The following is a 21,541-nucleotide window of genomic DNA, read 5'->3' as shown; positions in this document are numbered from 1 at the left end:
TTACAAGTTAAACATTGGTTGACCACAAAAACATGTCACAGGAATTCCTGCCAATTGTTGTTTATTACAGTTTTGTAATATTATAGCAATAAAATTCCAATAAAATAAATGTTGCTAATAATTCACAATCAATCAAAATATCCCATGAGATATTAATTGGAGCAAAGTTACAGTAATTTTATACAGAATATTTTTCGCTTAACATCATAAGAAAATGATTTAATAGGTAATTTATCATTCATCAATAACTTTCACTGGGAATCAACTGAGTGATGAATCAATTACGCCGAAACATTACAATTATTTAGAGAAATAACGACATAAGGAGAATCTTATAAAAAGTAGGTAATTCGTAGCTATATCATTGTACTAGTACCATAAAGACAACATTTATACTGAATCATTTCTATTGCCCGTTGTCTTTTGTACAATTAAAAGAAGAGAAAATAAAAAATATTTCAACAGCTCAGAAGACATTTAAGCATAGTATTTAATAAGAAAAATGATTCACTTGTTGCGTTATTGTTTTATAATTTGCACGATATAAAACCTCGGATCACGATTCTCTGTAAGATTTATATCTGACCTTTAATTGTTTAGTATTAAAGGAACTATTGATCGTTTTTTAAACCATAGTCTCAGCTGCCTATTGTAATCTTCCACATTGTTATATTCCGTAGTTCTATTGAAATACCGACCGAGTTCTATACCCTTAATACGATAACATCTGAGTATCCTTTAGTGAAACAGATCCTAAGCGTATTGCGACCGTTTTAAATCTAAAAATGGGAAAATACAGTACATCTACATCTACACAAATACTTAATAATATTAGTGAAGATGTAGATAAAATATTTGTAAAGAATTGATTGTCTGTTTCCTTGATTGAATAGGCTCCGAAACTGCTTTAATCACAGGAAAATGCTTTACTTCTAAGGGAAAGCGGCTAATAAGACAACGTGTAGTAGGAATTATCCATCCTTATGTATCCATCCGTACTTAATTAACTATGTCTATTTTTACTGTCCTTTAGATTGCTTCAGATCGATGAATATGATATAAGATGTATTTTTGTTACGTGAAACTTCGGCCCTGATTGAAAATATATTGAGATACTAGCTGCGCCCCGCGGTTTCACCCGCGTAAGTCCGTATCCCGTAGGAATATCGGGATAAAAAATAGATGTTAGCCGATTCTCAGACCTACCCAGTATGCTTACCAAATTTCAGAGGAATCGGTCAAGCCGTTTCGGAGGAGTATGGCAACGAAAACTGTGACACGAGAATTTTATATATATAGATTAAAACGCGAAAGAGTGTAAGGTGTATGGACGTTTGACACTCTTTTACACAAAAACCTATCTGAGATCTCTATGAAATTTAGTACAGAAATGAATTATAGTCTGGATTAACACAGGCTCCATTTGAGTCGGGTGTCTCGAGAAATACTTTATAAAGCCAGTTAGGTCTATACGGTACAAATATAGAAATAAAGTGAAGTTGTGTTTAATAAAACATTGTATTTGCTCGTTTAATTAAATAAATTTAACGGGTAAATATAACTGAGTTTTCAGACCATGTAAATTCCACTGATAACATATTACGGGAATACGACAAGTTTTCCGTTTTATCATTGTGATGTCAAAAGTTATTTACACAAATGCGGGCAATAAACCCAACGTGTCATATGCGAGTTTAATCTTTAAAAGCAAAACAAGATTCTATTCGTGATTAATGTCGATCTATCATTCTAGATAAAACTTTACATTCATTGTGATTTTTACAAGTAGACATTTTAGCAGTGGTTGGAGTTTCTGATATTTGAGTGGTGGAGTTGAATAAGTATCGAGGTAAAGCAATAGTTGGTACGATCATCATTTGGATGGTGACCAATTTTGTGAATAAATTGAATTGTTATATTTAATTGATTTAAATTTTAGCAGCAATTAAGAACGACACAAGAAAATAATTGTTTTACAAATTCGTTATCGCCGCCATCGCATTATTAGAAGTGAATAAATACGTCATAAATATATTTTCGTAACAAAATCCACGCCGCTTGGCAGTAATTCAATCGTGTTTGACAACAAAATGATGAGAGGAAGTTGTTCCGTTGTTTTCGGCAATCTAAACGTTCGATGTAAATATTTTATTCATTCATTTGTGTGAGTTGTGGAGTTGTTTCTAATTTTTTCTAAATACGCTTTCCTTTTGATGTATCAAACGTCAATAAAATCACTAAATAATTAAATGTAATAACGGCGTGGTAACCTCATAAATATTGTCTAACAAGTTATAATGGATTTTAAACCATACTAGCCATGATTACTTGTACGCATTTTCTAATGACATTAATGTATGTCTCATTGTTTAGACATCGATTCAATTATAACACAAGAGTTACTTTATTGATAATTATTTAAACATTGAATAATTTGAAACATAATTTAGTAATTCAGTATTATTAATTCAAGACCAGTAGGTATTATCTCGTTGTTACATTCGCAAGATGCTGAACTATGAAACGGATATTGCTTGCGGTTGTACCGAGAGTAATTTAGACCACAGAACCAACTACACATGCTGAATCGAATATGAAATACATGTATTTCAAATGGTTCAACGTGAAACATAATTGTATTCATTAAATTAGTCATGTACATTATTCAAAAAAAATACAAATAAATTATGTTCTAGAATGAAGGATTTTTTGATTTGAGTAATTAAAACTAATTCATTTAAAAGAAATATAAACTTTTTGTGTCGCGTATGCTACATAATTTTTTGTTTTGTTTTGTCCAATCTTTTAATTCTTTAATTTTTTTTTTCACACACTTGACTTTTTTAACGTGAATGTTGTAATTTCCTGTAATTGAAGGTGCAGAAAACTATGAATGTGGCAGGCTTTGCAAAAATGTAAACTGTGACCTTTGTTGGAAATTCATTATTTATAAATAAATAAAATAATCAATTGAAATATGAAACAGCGTCTCTTCTAGTTAGGTATACACTGAATAATGTTTTTATCTACAGACCAGTGGTCAATAATGCGTGTCTCCACAACTGGGGCAAGACGAGTTTGATTATGACAATGAAATGGACACAGTTGAGTCATGTACAGCGAGGGTTATAGAAAATGATTTATTCACTCTATGTTACAATTGGAGTTGACCTCTCACTTTTAACTATGTAGTTGCCATGGGGAAAAGAGAGTAGAGGGCAGTGCTTGCGTTCTGTGAGCCACTGACGACAGAAGAGGACGCCTCCCAACGGCGCCTGATCTTCTAATAGAGCTGACAAGTCCTTCCATTTGTAATTGCAGTGTTTGAATAGCGGGGCTGTACACACTCAATGAGATCAATCAAAACAGAGAAACAAAAGTCAGGAGCAGGATAGCATAAGGACTGTGGCAAGTAATATTATGTGGGATGCGAACAGCATGTGGGATGTGAGTTCCCATCACAGTTCTTAGGAATATATTTTACGTGGAAGGCCACTATGGAGTTTTTGTGAGAAGTCAGTATATATTATTATTATATTGTTATTTTTTTATGTCATAGCGGGCACTTGAGTTAGTGGTTTGCCTGATTTTAAGCGATCACCACCACCCATGAACATTTGCATACGTTCAGACCTCTGCGAATGCGCTACCCGCTTTTAAGGGGTAAAGGATAAGTAAAGGATTGATGACTAGAAAGAAGGAATGGACTGGGAAGGGTGAGGAAAATGAAATGGCCCTCCGGCACCCCCACTGATCGTACGAAACACGTTATTTCACGTCGGTTTCCTCTGGGGGTGTGGTACTTACCCAGTGTGAGCTGGTCCAATTCGTGCCAAAGCACGCTCGACTAATACGATAAATACATGTTCATAAACCATTATTGTTTACCTTTACATGTATTCCTGAAATCAGTAAGACGATTACAGTTTCTGAGAGTTGTAAAGGATAATTTACGTGTATTTCAATGTTATATTTATAAAGCGATGAATTCTGCTTTAATCTAATTTAAGCGTATATCCTATTTTATCAATGACGCAGGTGCAATTTAATGTTTGTTAATTTTCGACGCATGATTTATATTTGATTAAAAATAAGAGGTGCTCATTCTGATTTTCAGTATTAGCTACTTACTGCGTAAATAAATACAAAAAATCCATTTTAAAGATTGATTAATGTAACAAACACAAAAAATCAACAATATAAGACTGTATTAATATTATAATGTAAAAGCTTTCATTGCTAGTTCATCTTTGTTTCACATTCCAACGGGGAGATTACATGATACGATTTTTGTATCTGCAGATAGGGACTAGAGAATGATATACTCTTTACCGCAGTGAATCGCCTCATTCTCTTGGGAATTTCCTTTGACTAGGCGAGCGAAGCCGTGTGCGGAGCTCTCCGCACGACACAAGAAATTAGCTTCTCATAGGGACTAAGTAGCCATGAACTAGATAACATTGAACAACTTATTTACGTGTTCTTTGTAAATTGTAGGAAAAAATATCCAGTTTAGGAACGTCATTTTACTATTTCGGTGTTTATACATATTGTTCATTAATTTCTTTGAATTACATTTTTATAGAGTAAAAGAGCTATGCAATATGGATTTTTGTAGACCCATATTAGTATATACCCTATATAGACTCATGTAGGATAGTAATTATTTGTGTTTGAATTTTTGTATGTGCGTCATATGTATAGAAATGTGATAGACAGTGTTAGGTTAATTTAAGGGCTACACTTTCATCATCATCATTCGCCCGTAAATGTTCTCACTGTAGGAAGTCGGGCCTCCTATGAGGATTCAGGCATTAATCCACCACGCTGACCAAGTGCTGGTTGGCAGAAGTCACGTGTCGTTTCTTTCACCGTTTCGAACGGTGATGATGTGCAGATAAATTGAAAAATGTATTTATTTACTGCACGCTCGAAACCCGGCTTTACGCTTTAAGTCCAATGTCCTAAACACTGAGAAAATCCACGAAAAACTAAAGTCAATAAGTAGTCCACGCGAACGAAGCCGCGGGCGGAAAGCTAGGTCCCCAATACATTATGTTGAAGCATGGAGACATGGAGGGACGTAATTCATCGACTTCTATTTTAAAAATTTAATACAATATTAAAATCGACGACAATAAGTTCCTAGATTTATTTGTACTAGCCAGAGTGAAGGAGTCAGTTTTGTATTTTTTCTCTTGTATTGTATTACTGATGTTCGTGGATCGACAAAACAAGTAATTAAAATATTTTAATTGCATTCGGAAAAATGTTTCACCCATTGTTTAATACAAAAACAACGATTATTTAATGTGTTATAATTTTTGCTTATCTGTGCTTTAGATATCCGGGCTTTTAATCATACACATATTATAGCGTCGTTCAGTCATTTTATTACATAATGTCTGTATAAAATGCAGAACTCAAATTTTATACGACACCAATTTTAACATGTGTTATCAAATTTATATGTCAATGTATGGAATGCTTGAATTTTAAATAATTACCGTCGTTAAGTTGCCTCTGCAAGGATCTGGGGATGACATAATATAAATGGAGTCTTACATCTTACTTTGCAAATGCAGTGCTTAGATATTGAACCTTGTAGACCCACTATGGTATTTCTTGTGATTTACATTAGAATTTTTATTTAAAACTAAGAGTTAAACCAGTCGTATTGACTGGTGTGACACATGTGCGTTTTATTGAGTGAAAACGCGATAAAAACTTGAATAAACTAGGCGATGTTTCTGTTTGAGTGGGAAAAGCCCCATCGTCGATTCGCGCACTCGCCGGCCGATCGCTCGACACGTTCGCTTCGCTTGACGCTCTTGCTGACATTACATAGTACTTTCTAGTCTTTCATTCATTCGTTAGAAGTTCAAAACTAGTAATAAACTAGTTGTTAATTATGGGGTTTTAGCACCAACATATATACAATGCAACGATTATATTTTAACACATTAAAACTGGTTGCGCACTTGGACTAGTTTATATCCGGGTAGTAGTTATACGCTATTAAAATCTAGTGTCATAGTATTCTTATATACCACTAGCGATTCGCCCCGGCTTTGCCCGTGATATATATATAGCCTATATCCTCAATAAATATGCTATCTAACACCGAAAAAATTTTTCAAATCGGACAAGTAGTTCCTGAGATTAGCGCGTTCAAACAAACAAACTCTGCAGCTTTGTAATATTAGTATTACATAGAACAATAAAGTGAAGTCCCGTGTCCCCTACTGGGGTATGGGGCAGATGATATACATCTGTTTCACTGATCGATTTTCTTTATAGACAAGTAGGTGATCAGCCTTCTGTGTCCTGCCAGACCGAGACATTTTTTTATTGTCCCCACCGGGAATCGAACCCAGGACCTCTCGGTTCTACGCTCACGCGTTTAACACTGTACCAAGGAGGCGGGAAGGACCATAGAACAATATGATATTAAAATTTCTGGGTATCGACATGCGTGATGGTTTACGGGCAGAATGTAAAATGAGTGTTATCATACATCATAAATCGCATACAATGCGCTGTTTCTTCCGCTCACAAAATATGGTATTCATTTTTCCGATGACGTGCTTTTCTTACCAGTTTTTCTGCACAATATATATAGCTTACTCCCTCATTGCATGTAGATATATCGTATATATACCATGCTATAATAAAATATAACGAAAATAATACGGAATATCGAAATTAATATTCGTAATAGTATAAAGATTCCCTTTTTTATCTTTCTGTTCAAATATCTCTCACAAGTTAATTTCTGATGAAATTTAACTACTACTTTAACCAAAATTGTTCTTAATCGATCATTATCATATTATTTTAAAAATAATATAATTACGGTTTGAACAAGACTTAACAACATTTCTAATTTAAAAAATTATCCAAATTGGGCGCGCCGTTCTTGAGTTTTTTACTTAGCGACACATTTCGGGATTCATATTTCTTTATATCTATATATATTAGGATATATTAGGATATATATATATATATATATATCAAATAAATATTAACATTTCAAATGAAAATAGTAATGAATTTAAATATTAGGCCCATCGTCACTGAAAAACCTTACAGATTACATTTAATTTTGAAATGTAGGTATAGATTAATTTAAATTATATAGATTATTATGAAATATCAAAAAAGAAAATCAATGAAGGAATCAAATATGTTTAGATGTTAATAAACTGCCCTAGTATTCATAAATAAATTGTGATAAGGCCGTTGTATCTCATCTTAAGAATATATATTTTATGAAAAGCCCCGGCTGAAGCGCCAGATACTCAATTAAATTGTTATTGTTATAGATTATTTATGATGTTATTTCTTTATTACGATGTACAGTGTTTTCTTCTTTTTATTATTGTGTGATACTTAGGAAATTATTATTACGTATACTTAAAGAATGAGAGCTAATCTGATTACCCATTTATGTATTTATACTTTTATAACTGGGAAAACCCATGGTCTAATTAAATGTGTCTATAATTGCATGAAATAAGTAAATTATTTGTGACTCATAAGTAATAATTTATTGTATTCCGTGTATTCTATAACAGGGATGATATAATACTTCCTCATATATCACGTTTAAGTAAATAAAACACTTGAATGTTCACATTTATTTATTTTCCAATTTATGGATTGACATGCAATACACATATGAGTTGAGATAAAAGATTTAAGAAGTTTACGGTGTTTTTTTTTATACAAAAATGCAGCATTATACTCGATTTGTTATCTATCTATATTTACATAACTTATTCAATATCAAAGCTTATCAATTTATGTTATTTACCTGTATTAATATTACGTTTGCAGATTTTCGTAAAGTATATCTACATCGAGATTAATTTAATACAAAGTAAAAAATGCATACGCAAATATCTCTGTTTTAATATAAATTTATTATCGTCAGGTATGTTCATAAATATAATTTAATAAACGAAATATTTTAAATGCTTTACTTATAAAATATGATATGATATTAACTCGTAAAAACGCAATAATCATGGAATATAATTATATTATAACAATTTTAACAGTAAATCATCTTTATTTCTTAAGACTTATTTTTTTAACAAGCCACATACTTACATAATGTATATGTTTATTCCCAATGCAAAACTATTTGCCAATCTTTCCTTCAAGTCATGTTAACTAAGAAGTGTTTTTGAAAACCGGAAAGATTCCTTAAAATAAAGACGGCAGATTGATAACTACGTAGCTCCATATTACATTTTATCGTAAATATATATTCCGAGGAACAATCTTATATAATTTACAACATAATTAGCATTACAATACAATAAATTAATCATCACATCCGACTAGAACATAATCACATACAATAGAATTATTTACATGTTTGGTTCGTTCTTAAGCTATTTGTCTTTGGAGAGTTCTAGAAACCTATCTGGTAATACATTTTTCATCAACGTCAGTGAGGAAAACGTTGGAGTCTCTGACGGTCATGATGGTGACACCATCGCCACTGTTCCTGGATATTATAATATTGTTTTTCTTTTTGCTTCCGTAATCGTAGTTGGAAATTACGACGCTTTCTGTTGGGTTCCTGTAATCAAATTGGTTTTTACTAAGATCGTTTCTTGCTTCTAGTTTTATGCAGTGATTTGATCTGTGTATTTATTATTTGTATTATTATACACATTATATAATAAATAAATTAAAGCATTTGCTTTTGAATCACTCAATCAATTGAACAATTATTTTTAACAAAATAACTTTACCGCCTTCAAATAGTCGGAACTAGACCAAATTTAATGGGATTAGACGAAAGGCCAGCCTTCAAACAAGATTAGAATCATCAAAATCGGTTTACCAAGTCGAAAGTTTTGGGGTAGCAAACTCAAAAAAACCGTCGAGAACCTCCTTCGTTTTGTGATTGATTTTATATCAACTGAAAAGAGAAAAACGAAGCATCGCATGATCAGATTCAATAGTGTTAAATTTATTTCCTATAAGAATCATTCGATCCAGTTGAAGACAGAATTATGTATGATCAAGATTATGACTATTAAACTTGCGTCTTCGAAAGGCGACGAACCGTATTAAAGTAATAATTTATTAGATCGGCGAGCACAAAACCAGAACTGAGCCCACTTAATAACTAACTACTTTCAACTTTAATCCCAGAAACTTTTTCTCCTAAAGTTTATTTGATATCGAAATCTTTTTTATCCTTTGTGGAGAGGATTTGTGTACCAAAAGTTAGGAAAGTTGACATTATTTTGTCACTATTTATTTAGCGGCTTATTGAATAATTCTGTTCAATTTATTCAAATATTCTATTTGAGAACTAAAAACAAGAGAACACTATAACGATTTAAGTTATAAAGAATACTACTAAGATTATAAATGTAAAAAGTTTGTAAGGATGTGTGTGTGTGTGTTTGTTACTCTTTCACGCAAAAACTACTGAAACGATTGCAATGAATTGATTGGTACGTAAATAGCTGTACAATTGCAATAACATATAGGCAACTTTTTATCCTAATATTCCTGCGGGAAACGGACTTACGCGGGTGAAACCGCGGGGCGTAGCTAGTATAATTATAAATCAGAAAACAACTTTATTTTTAACCTGTCTATTTATTAGTAAAAATAAAACATGGAAATCCTTGCGTTTATTGAACGCGATAATCCTTTAAATATCACGCATCGGTACATACGTTGAAACACAACATGAATCACTCATACAACTTCGTGTAAAGCTAACAATAGTTGTAAGTAAGCAAGGATTTTACCTCATTTTTCCACGGACGCGTTAACTCAACAACGGATTGCAGAAACATGATTTTGCATGCATTTACATACTTTACTCACTTTATAAAAGTTTTGCATGTTACAATTTGAAATATTTTTTTTTAGTTTTATAGCTCGGCATGTACAGATAGCAGAAATCTGCTAAAGAATTATTTTTTACTTGTCCTATGTTCTTTAGAATTATTAGATACTTAAATGTCAAAAAAGTAAAGATAATCTAAACAAAATCTACCGCAACCAATTAATACACGGTTAACACTTATAAATTCATACGATTTTTTAATCTTTAAAAAACATTTACAATATGTATATGGGGGCACGGTAGTTCCCACCAAGCCGAGCCAAAAAAAGCGGCACGTCCGTACCATCCCTTTCTCGAAGCAAATCAGGCTATTTTCGACCCCACTACAATTTCATTGTGGATAAAACAAGCCATTTTCAGTAGCTAATCAGGCATTGTATTAACACGATATATTTAAAATTTCAGTCAATTTTAACAATGATAACTTGTTCAAGTTTCTGAGTTTTGTCACTCACTGACTGACTCACCGATCATCAAAAGTCCAAGGCACTTCTAGTAGACATAGAAGCTTCAATTACAAATAGAATTTAGTGTCTTAATCATGAGGAAACCTAAATATTCTGTAATTATTTTTTTCTATATACACCAACTGCATGAATAACGTTGTAGCCCCATATAAATGTATAAGATTACAAGGTTACATTTGCAGTTAATGAATCATTATAACTGTATAATAGAAAATATTAAAAACACCCTTCTGTAGGTAAACATAAGGGGGTATATGATGGGTAAGGTAAATTGATAAACCGACTTGGTATTATATGGATCTCACAACTTTTTACGTTAGAGACTGAGATGCGTGACTTGGATTTTTTATGGGATGTTTGATGGCCTTAATTTATACATATTGTAAACTATATGGGGTAATTAAGTACAAAGCAAGTTAAGTCTTCTAAAGAATGTCAAAATCCATCTACTTACCTATTACACCGCAATCGCTGCGTGCTTCTAAAGGATGTCTCACACACAGCAGTTCGGGAGAGACGCGAGCTACAAGTGGGGTGCAGAGCGGTACGCTGGCAGCAGAGGTACCGGTTGAAGTGTTGTCTGAACACGCCACTAACGCAGTACAATGCAACGGGATTCACGCAGGAGTTGAGGAAGCTGAAAACTCTTTATTTTTAGAACGCCTGTAGTAATAATGACTTCTAGATGTATTCCGCCGTAGAAAATTTGCCTCATGACCTCAAGCGTACTCATCTTCTAGTTAAATAGATCGAATCAAATTTCCATACAGTTAGAAGAGTATAAGTTAATGTAAGCATACTAATATTACAAATGCCATTTGTCTATGCGAGAGATTTTATGAGATGATTTTGTGTTTGGAAATAGGAGGCTATATACAGATACCGTACAGATATAAACTACTTTGTACCGCTTCAAACATCTAAATACCATGGAAATTATTGTTCACTACCCGGGCGGAACCGTGGGCAAAAATCTTTTACACGTTTAGCGCATGGGCCATCGTACGCTCTAGTATTATAGTACCAGCATTTTAGCGCATTATGGCGTGGTTTTTCAAATGTATGACATTGGATGTTCTGAAGCATACAATTTAAGGGGTGACAGCAGCTGCGGATAGTCTAGTCTTTTACACGTTCCCTCAGGGTATGTAGATGTAGATAACTGAAACCTGGGAAACTGTTTGATTTATTTTTAAACAAAGCGAAAATTCCCCAAAATTGTACCGTCATTGAGGGAATTATGAATATTTAGGCCACCAACTTATCTCGTATTTATAACATGCGTGGGTATTAGCTTTAATTTTATCTATATTCGTAACAGTGTTTATCGGTTAACCGCCACCAGTTGTGGTAAATTCCTTCATTTCTGTGAATCACATGACCCGTAAGAATAATTTATGAGCTTCGTTTAAATAATTACTAATACATTCTTCCTGTATATAATACGTTTTTGTATAAATATAACTAGAATACATATATCGTTGTTTAACAATCGTAAACTTTCAATGCAATTTGAACTTGAGGATCTTTATTAACCAATTTCCTACTTATCGCATCTTAGCTAGAAAATGGCTTTTTACAGAGAAAATGAAAAAGTGTCTAAGAATCTAAATTGAATTGAACACCAGCAAGACTAACAGAATAAGTTCAATCCATACAAAAAATTTATTTCGTCTTTTAAAGATTTTCATAACTCCATACAATAAGATTAAATTTTTCTGATTCGTTAGATTGTGTTCTGAATAATTTCTACGAACTGTGATTTATATTTTTCATTTCACTCGATAAGTTCGGTATTTTTTTATCTGTTACCTACTTTAAGTAGGTAATACCGTTATTGATATAACGGTTTTGATTACTCAAAACAATCGAGAATTATTCATGCATATACTCAAACGATGAAATTAACAAAATACATATTAGTTAAGTTAGGTTTGTCTAAAATAATTTCGTAAGCAATTTTTCACGTCCTAAAAGCTGGTGGTTATTTGCAAACGACATTGGACTAAAGGATAAAGGTTTTACTGAACATTTCCGTAAAGTAATGGCACTGCAGGCTGTTCAAATACGCGCTGTTCAATTCACTTTTATCTCCCGTTTAACCAAAGCTCCGGTCGGTTTACGCTCATATTCGTTCAATCTAACCACACCGCCAACACACAAGCAAATTAACTTATATACCATAACGATACAATAATTTTTAATACTGCCTGTACCCTGCGATTTTAGCTGCGGACATAAACGCACACAAATATGACAGATTTGTGTGCGTGATTTTTCTTATTCGCTAAAAGAAGAAGATTCACGATAATAGTAATGAGTGAAAGACTATTTAAGAAAAACAGGTATTGTAAATAAAATAATTTTTTTACGAAAGAATGCACCTTTGATCGCTACTTAAAGCCGCCGTGAAATAGCAGCATGCTACAGCAGCAAGTAGTACGAAACACACGTTTCGTTCGGTGAGTGGGGAAGCCAGAGTCCCATATCCTTTCTAACCCTTCCCAGTCCATTCCTTTCTTCCAGTCGTCATTTATTTCCTTATCCCTTTAAACGAGCAGCAATTTATTTAATATAGGTTTTTCTATATGCTGCTGCGGATGTTGTGGTTCAGCCATCATATCTTACAAAGACAATCGCATTTAAAATGTAAGTCTCCACGGTCTAAATTGAGCTGAACAACTTGATATACAATTGCGTCATTGTCATTTGCGTAAGCACAAGTTATAAACATAACACTGATATAGGACTGCGATCATTGTTAATGTTTTCATGGATTATTTGGGGTGAACTTCACAAGTTCATGCTTTGGGAAAATATATTTTTGTTCCACGCCAACTACGCAGAGTAAGATATGTATTTGAGTGAGAAACCGTTATGACCTTAACCCTGAAAATTATTTCCTTGGCCTTTTAGATCTCCTTTAATTTTAATGTTTTTTCATGCCAGAGCAGGCAACTGATGATCAAAATGATGATCACCCGATAGAAGAACGATCACCACCGATTATGCAAGTTTGGAAAACGAATGTGTCAGCAAACTTAAGCCTGATTATTGAGATAAAGAAAAGAAGGAAAGATTCACAAAGGGAATAACGAAGAGGACTGGGATGGACTGAAGTAGCATACACCTACAGCTCCCCCAATCATCGTATTTAACACAGTAGCATTGCATGCTACTATTTCACGCAGATTTTCTGTGGGGGTGTGTGGTACCCTCCCCGGTGCGATCTGGCCCAATACGCTCACTCATACGCATAAAAACTTATTCTGTTTTTAAATAAAGCTATACGATATATATGTAAATTTTCATATAAATATTCATTGTTTCAGGCCGTATGCTAAATAAGCATTCCTTATATTAAATCAAGGGGTACTTTACGGAATATAATAAGCTCTCATAACAAGCGTTCGGCTTTAACTTTTCCAAAAGAGCACATCAAACTTTTGAGTCGAGTTAAAATGTAAATTACTTATAAAATTTTCTCCTCCATCATATCGAAGTTTCTCGAACGGTACCTTAAACAGAATCCCATTATTCTGAGAGCGTGGATCCAATCGTTGTAGTCGGTTTGAGCGGTTGGTGACAGGTAGAACCACATCTCCAGGGCATGGTATGGTAGGAAGCATATGAAAAATACTGAAACAAAATAAATACCAAAACTTAATACATAAGACGCAAAGGTGACTGACTGACTGACCAACGCACAGCCCAAACTACTGGATCGATTGTGCCGAAATTAGAAATGCAGATAGCCGCTATGATGTAGGTATCCGATAAGAAGGATTGATAAATACCCTACCCTAAAGGGGGATAAAATAGATTAAACTATGTACCGTGAAAATTTATTGTGATCATGCGGGCAAAGCTGCGGGCAAGAGCTAGTTAGTCTATTGTTTTGTGGTGAATCTCGATGTTAGCCTGAAGGCCTGCTACATCTTAGCACGAATGCATGGGTAAACTGAAGGTTTACCCTGGTAGCTCAAGGGCATCCCCCCTTGACGGAGATCACAAACCTCGGCTTGGGCTGTCGCATGAATATGGGGGTCGGAAGGGCTACATTTGCTCGGACGCTCACCCTGGTGGGCGCGGGGCTTATTCTATTGTTCCAAAAGTAACTATGTCAGATATACAGCAAATGCGTTCAAATTTACTATCATAAGTACCTATAAAACATATATTTGATATTAATATTAAATACCACTATTATATCATGTTACTATTTTTGATCTATTCAAAACACAATAATGAAATAAAAGAAAGTGTAGTGTAGCGAGTAATATTCTGAGAAATTCAATTTGTTCAACATAGTACAAAACGTAGAGAAATAATGATTATTGAAAAAATAAATTGCGCGTTTCCGGGATTTTCTCATTTGGTATTGCCCTCAAATTTCTGTTTATTTAACAATTTAAAATAATTACCGCATCTATATTAAAAATCATTGAATAAATTTCAAAATTAGTTTTCATTATTGAGGGAACTTTATTGGCTGTATATGTCACCGTTAGATTGTAAAGATCGTTAGATTACAATCTATCTAGCGAGATTGTAAACTGTCGATAGATTGTGAGCCGTATCATTATGATTGCAATTTGACTCATTATTCTTCGCTATATTGTAATCTACCGAAGTGAAACCGTTAAATTACAATCTGTCCCGCGCCAAATTGTCAACTGTCTGCAAGTTCTTCCTGATTGGTCGGTCTCATTGTTATTTAATGAGATTACTTAAGTTCACAAGCATCAAAATATTAAAACACGAACGATTCATGTAATTTAGGTTATGTTGCGAAACAAACACTAATTCGTTGATTTGTCATTCAAACTGATTTTCTTGGGTTAGTCACAGATAATTTTTTAGGTTCACAACAGTTTTATATATGTAAGTTATTCGAAATATATAAGTTATTTTCAAGACAAAATCAATTTATAATCACGAAAACATAGTTGTTTACATTCGACAACTAACGAAATAACAAAAAAATATGGCGTGTGGCCGGGGTGGCGGGGGCACATACCGTTCAACCAATCAGAGCGCGAGTTGCATTCCGACCTACGCCGGTTCACAATTTGACCGCTTCCCATCGATAGATTACAATCAAGCGAAAAATGATGCGTTAAATTGCAATCATAATGATACGGTTCACAATCTACCGATAGTTTACAATCTCGCTAGATAGATTGTAATATAACGATGTTTACAATTTTACGGTGACATATATATACATATGTCTTGATTCCATGCATCAAAAATGGTAGCTTATGAAATTCTTACACTGACAACATCCAATCACTTACAGCATATAATTGATCCTTACTAATAATATAAATATGAAAGTGTGTTTCTTTGCTTGTCTTTCTTTCTCGTCAAAACAGAGCGATTGAGTAAATAAAAAAAAATCATTATAATTAGGAGCATAGAGTCTACTTATAAAAAAGATATAACTCCGGTGAACACGCGATAAAATATCAGTATTTCAAAAAATAATAATGATTAGGTAATAAAAGGAAATAACAAGAACTGAAGGTAGTATAAAAATAAATAATGTTTTATCCACAGCGAGTTCAGCCCCCAAGCCTCCAACCTCCAATTTACCCAGAGTGCAGTGTTAATTTATGTTTCAGCAATGTTGACTGATTATGTTTACTTAGCTGCGATGAGTTGTTGATGGATGTTTCCTTAAAGGGTGGGGCAAAGGCTTGAGGACATTAGTGCAATTAGAAATAGCTCCAACGTATTGCATATAAGCATTCAAGTATTACGGAGTTAGAAAGAAAAATTACAATACTAACATATAGTTTTGTTTATTGGTTGATCGTATTAAACTAAATAGCAATCGTTTCGTAAACAAGAATTAGAAGAGCGTTGGATAGGCCATTTATCGGAAGTCTATATAACTTTACGCTACGTTCAACAGAAGTGGAGCTTAAATGACAAATGTTAAAAACTATGCGGGAAAGCTGCGTCTTATCTACTCGTACGCGAAGTCGCGGGTCCCGCTTATATAATGTACATTTGTGTAGGTATTTTTCAAAGAAGAATAACATTTTTACATTTTATTTTTATTTTTTCAATAATATTACACTTATAGATATAAACAAAACTTGCCCCGGCTTCGCCCGTGGTACCCATTATATTGCCTATAGCACTCAGGGATTACGTACCTATTCAAAGCTAAAGTAATTTTTGAAACCGTTACATTAATTCCTGAGATTAGCGCATTCAAAGGAACGAGCAAGATCTCCAGTTATAAATAATTAGTATATAGATATACATCTGAATCAAACTGGATATTATTTAACAATATTTATTTTAATCTTGTACATACCAATAAATCAATGTTAATCGAACCTCCAAACCGTAATCCGAAAAACCTAAAAGACGCTTTGTTATAATCACCAATCTATTGGGATTTGAGGTTTGAGCTAGTTTCCTTTGTCTAAACTATCTAACCCACCAATAGATTAAACACTATTGTGTGATCATAATTGGTTTTCCTAGTTATAAAGGCGCGGGAAGCTAAAATAATTATGCGAGTGAATCAAATATTAATTTATAGTACCAAACAGTTTTTGCGAGAATTCGAACGGGAGCGATAGAATTCATTGTTGAGTTTTTAATGATTTTGCCTATATATTTTATGAACTATTGAGGATCGTGGTTTAAAACTTAATCTTAACAAACCTTATAAATACAAGAAGTATTTGTGGAAATTGAGTTTCATCGTTTTATTTTTTTAATGTCAAAATTAGTTCTTATAAGTGGATGTTTTGTCTATATTACGATAAAATGATATTTATCTCTGTAGAATCCACTATAAACTTATAATAAAATGTATATATTTTATAAACACTAATAAAGGTAATTAGTTAATTTCTGAATTTGTGATGTTATTAGAGGTAATGTCTAGATTCTACTGAACCTATTTTAAAATTGATTTTAACAATAGAGAGTTATCTGTGAGTTTCATACATTTTGTTTTATTTTTATCCTGGGATATTCCTGGTAAAGTCTAGGATAGAAAATGTATAGAAAAGTAATTTCAAACAATAAATTGTGTAAATGTGATGTTTTTTTCAATTTGGTGCATAAGTTTAAGACGACACAAAACCTGAACATGATTTTAGGTTTATTTGCTGATGATTAGATCATAATAATAAATAAAGAAATAACGTGTTTTTAATCAGTAGCTAGTTAACAGTTTTTAGCAATATTTATTTTCAATCACATTTGATACACCACGTTCCGGGGACATAGCTAGACGGTGATTTTTGGGATTACAAAGTTATAATAAATATTTACACATATTATTTTACAATTTTGACTAGCACATAAGCTAAACAAAATATTTCAAATCTGTGAAACTAGTTATACAAATGTTATCTATTTAACAATATTATAAATGTCAATTGTAGTGTTAAAGAAGCTATAATGAACACGAAGCACCGGGTGAAACGGACCGCAAGTGTCCCAAACACCACATATAATAAATGTACTACACATAAACACAGTGTTATACTAGTTCAGGAGCCTAAGGATTCATATAACTGCACATGTAACGTTTTTATGCAAATAAAGATTTTATTTGTTTAATCAGTATCTAACACAGAACTCCACTCACCAATAACAAATATCAATACCATACAGGCGACAGACTTCCTCGCCTTCGCCTGCGCCTCCCCCTGCCCCGCGTGCAAGGCGCCAGGCATTTCTCTCGTGCTCGCCAGCAGCCGGCGAGCCATCAGCGAATAGAAAAACGATATCACCAGCAACGGCAACGCGTAGTATATTATCGCTTTCGCTAGCGTCATCCACCTGGAGCAAGGATATGTAACGGTGGATAGAACTCAGGACATTTAGAAATGAATAAACATTAACAAACATTTAACATTTTTGCATAAGCGAAATGCTTTAAGTTATGAACAGAAGGAAAGGAAAGGAAAAAAAAAACAGAAAAAACAACTCATTTGCTGTGTCTGCTATAACATCACTCATTAAATATTTAGTTAAATTATTTTCAATGATTAAAAACAAAGCTTTTATAGAATTATATTTCATTATGAGAATAATTGCAATTGATATGGAATGGTATAAATAATATAAGCCTTCATTTATTCCTTACTTATATCTAATTACAATTTTATGATGGTTGTTAATATGGTTAGTATTGACAAAATCTATTATTAAATCTTTTTTCTATAATATATTGTTAGTTTATTAGAACAGCATGTAATTAAATATACTAAGGAACACTTTTCGCGGTAAAACTAAAATGGAATGGTATACCACTTATAAATATAATAATGACTTTTTAATTTTCTTCACGTAGTAGAGCTTTCTCGATAGTATAATTGTTTATGAGAGTATTTGCGCTTACAATTTGAGTAGGCCTTAAATTTTAAGATACGCTCTTTATTTTGTTTAAATGTAATTTTTAATGGCAATAACTCAGGTAATCTCTTCTTTGTGTTTACTTGTATATACGTTATCAATCAAGTTAAATAATTTACCCGCCATAAATAATTGCAATTAGTTTGAATTTTAATCCTCATATTATTCTATATATCATTCACAATTAGTTTTTTACAATGCCATAAAACGTAGTAAATATACTATGAGCAGATATAATACATATGAAGCACACAAATATGTCAATACAATATATATTTAACCGTTCCATCACATTGTTTACGAATCAATTCTAATATAACGTTATTGTTACCATACACATAGACTTCTGTTGTTAAAGCGAAATGAACTGAAAATCTCTACACTTTTCATTAATAAATAAACAGTAGCAGAAACATCAATAAAGAGACACAGAACCGTAAGTACACAGTAAGATTGCAACCAAACTACTGCGTAGCTCTGGGACATCACTTACTTTGGATAATTCTTCCATTCCAGTGGATATGGCGAACAGTACAAAATGGTGACATTATTGTGAATTTGCGCCGTTATTGTGTTAGAGAACATGGCAGCAGGAGCAGCGAATATCAGAGCAGCACCCCAGATAAATGTCGCACAGACTAATGGTAGCTTCCTTAACTGTAACAAATACATATGGTTAATAAAAACGCGCTTGCTCTTATACAGAGAATACGTAAGGAAATTATTTAATCGTAATCCGAATAATGAGATAAACTCATGAAATCATTGCGTTGTTACCGATCATGGGCGGTGGTGATCGCTTAACATAAGGCGAATCACCAGATCAGTCCGCAGCAGCCAGCTATGACATAAAAAAAAAAACTTTTTTTTATGTTTGTTACCTCATAACTTTTTCCTGAGTGAACCGATTTTCATTGACACATTGAATATGCTTACATACCGTTTGAATTGAAATGCCACCTAATGTGTTTGAAAACGAAATAATTACTACGTAGTACAAATTATGGTTATTCTTCGCCTAATTTTTGTTGAGTTAAAAGAAGTATGTTAAATAGCATTGTATTGGTTCAGTCTGCTACTAGTTTCTGTACAATAGCATTCCGATACTAAATATTCAACGATATACTCATGACATACTTTTACTATCTGACTGTTTTATTATGCTCCGATAAGTTCCCTGAAGTACCGAATACTAAACCTTCTTAAGTCAGTAACAAGAAACTGTTACAGAAATATCATTCTATGTTACACAACAAATATTTACGTATTCCCTTAAGGTTGTTCCTAGTTCTCTACTTGTCTAGGAACTTCTTAAAAATATATGATATTTTTCACAGGAGGTTGATAATTCTATGTATGGAACTTGTACTGAATTTACAAATATTTATGAGGAATATGGGGCTGGGTTTATTAATTCATAGGAAGGAAATAGTAGGTATACTGAGCACACATTATAATAAATATAAATATATGTATATCAATATTTTATTCATATTGTTGTCAGATTGATTATTTAATTTATTTTATTTATTTAATCCTGTCCTATGTAGTCCTGTTTCGTTACTTTTTTAATCGATCCAAAAAACGAAAGAGGTTTTCAATTTATTTATTATTATTTTTTTTATGTTATTACTGCAAAACATCGTGTGTTTTCAACCGGTTGATTTTTTTTATGTTTGGTATGAAATTGTTGCCCTTTTGTCGCATTATACAATACACAATCTGGAGTGGTACTTCCCTCCCCGGGACGTGGATGACTGTTTGTGTAGAAATATTTTTTCAATAAAAACATAACTTATGTAAGTACAAAATCTCAAAAAATATAATAAAATTACTAAATACAATATAACGGTAATGTATTCGGAAATGTGTTCATTTGTTTCAGTGTTTAATTTTCCCTTAATGGAAGGCAACAAAACTAAAAAAGGCAAGGCAAAAAACCCTTTTTCCGATCATCACAACAAATGGATACTCCGAACATATTTCTAAGATAAAGAAATTAGTACCCGTAATAGAATTTGGGAAAATGAGGTCTATTCTAACTTTATAGGTCGCAAAAGGCTTATGGTTAGCTAGCTTTGTGCGGCTTCGCCCACGGGAATTCGGTTATATCGCGCGACATGATAAGGAGTAGCCTATAAAAAAAACTATTTGTCAAAATTGGTTAAGTGGTTTAATGTGAAAGAATTTTACATGATTTTATGTTTGACAGGTAGGAACTTCCATAAAATCTTTCATCCCCTATTTCAACCACTTTTACCCTTTTTCGCGATAGAAATTATCCTATGTCCTTTTCTAAGTTTAATCTTAATACCAAATTTTATCAAAATCGGTTCAGTGGTTTAGGCGTGAAAGCGTAACAGACAGACATACAGAGTTACTTTCGCATTTATGTTATTAGTAGGGATAATACAAAATGCAGACCTACTCTATAACAGCTTGTATCGTAGGCCTGCATCCCTTTTTACCTCTTATTTCATCAATTTTTTTTCCCATATTTCTCCCAAGGCAACCATTCAAAGAAAGAACTTAAAGACTTTCAGAATTTTGCACTCAATGTGAGCGACAAGAACTTACAACTTTCCTGTGAGATGTGATTCGACTTTCAACTTTAAAAGTAGTATGTCACTGCAATTCACCTAATGGTTGTAAGGATCCGTCCAACCTAATCGGCTTTAAATGCTTGCGGAATTTAAGAATAAAAGTGCAGAAACATAACTGTAGAAATCGTAGTGTAAAAGTTTCAAAACTCCTAAAAGGTAGTTGCGATATTGATAAAATATTTGCGGTATGT

General features: G+C 33.0%; 1 protein-coding gene across 1 annotated transcript in view; it reads right to left on the bottom strand.

The window, feature by feature from the left end:
- Positions 1-7,642: 7,642 nt before the first annotated feature.
- The window catches only part of LOC119839992 (neuropeptide CCHamide-2 receptor-like), a 48,890-nt gene continuing 34,991 nt past the window's right edge, over positions 7,643-21,541 (bottom strand). Inside the window, exons 4-8 of the mRNA XM_038366473.1 lie at positions 19,241-19,404; positions 17,978-18,171; positions 13,872-13,992; positions 10,808-10,990; positions 7,643-8,593 (exon numbers count right to left, since the gene is read on the bottom strand). Coding sequence (XP_038222401.1) covers positions 8,431-8,593; positions 10,808-10,990; positions 13,872-13,992; positions 17,978-18,171; positions 19,241-19,404 — 825 coding nt within the window. The 3' untranslated portion in view covers positions 7,643-8,430. The remainder of the gene's footprint in view (positions 8,594-10,807; positions 10,991-13,871; positions 13,993-17,977; positions 18,172-19,240; positions 19,405-21,541) is intronic.

Source organism: Zerene cesonia, chromosome 5 (genome assembly GCF_012273895.1).
Source record: "Zerene cesonia ecotype Mississippi chromosome 5, Zerene_cesonia_1.1, whole genome shotgun sequence".
Classification (NCBI taxonomy): domain Eukaryota; kingdom Metazoa; phylum Arthropoda; class Insecta; order Lepidoptera; family Pieridae; genus Zerene; species Zerene cesonia.
The sequence above is the reverse complement of the archived record's forward strand: the minus strand, read 5'-3'. Positions and strand labels throughout refer to the sequence as shown.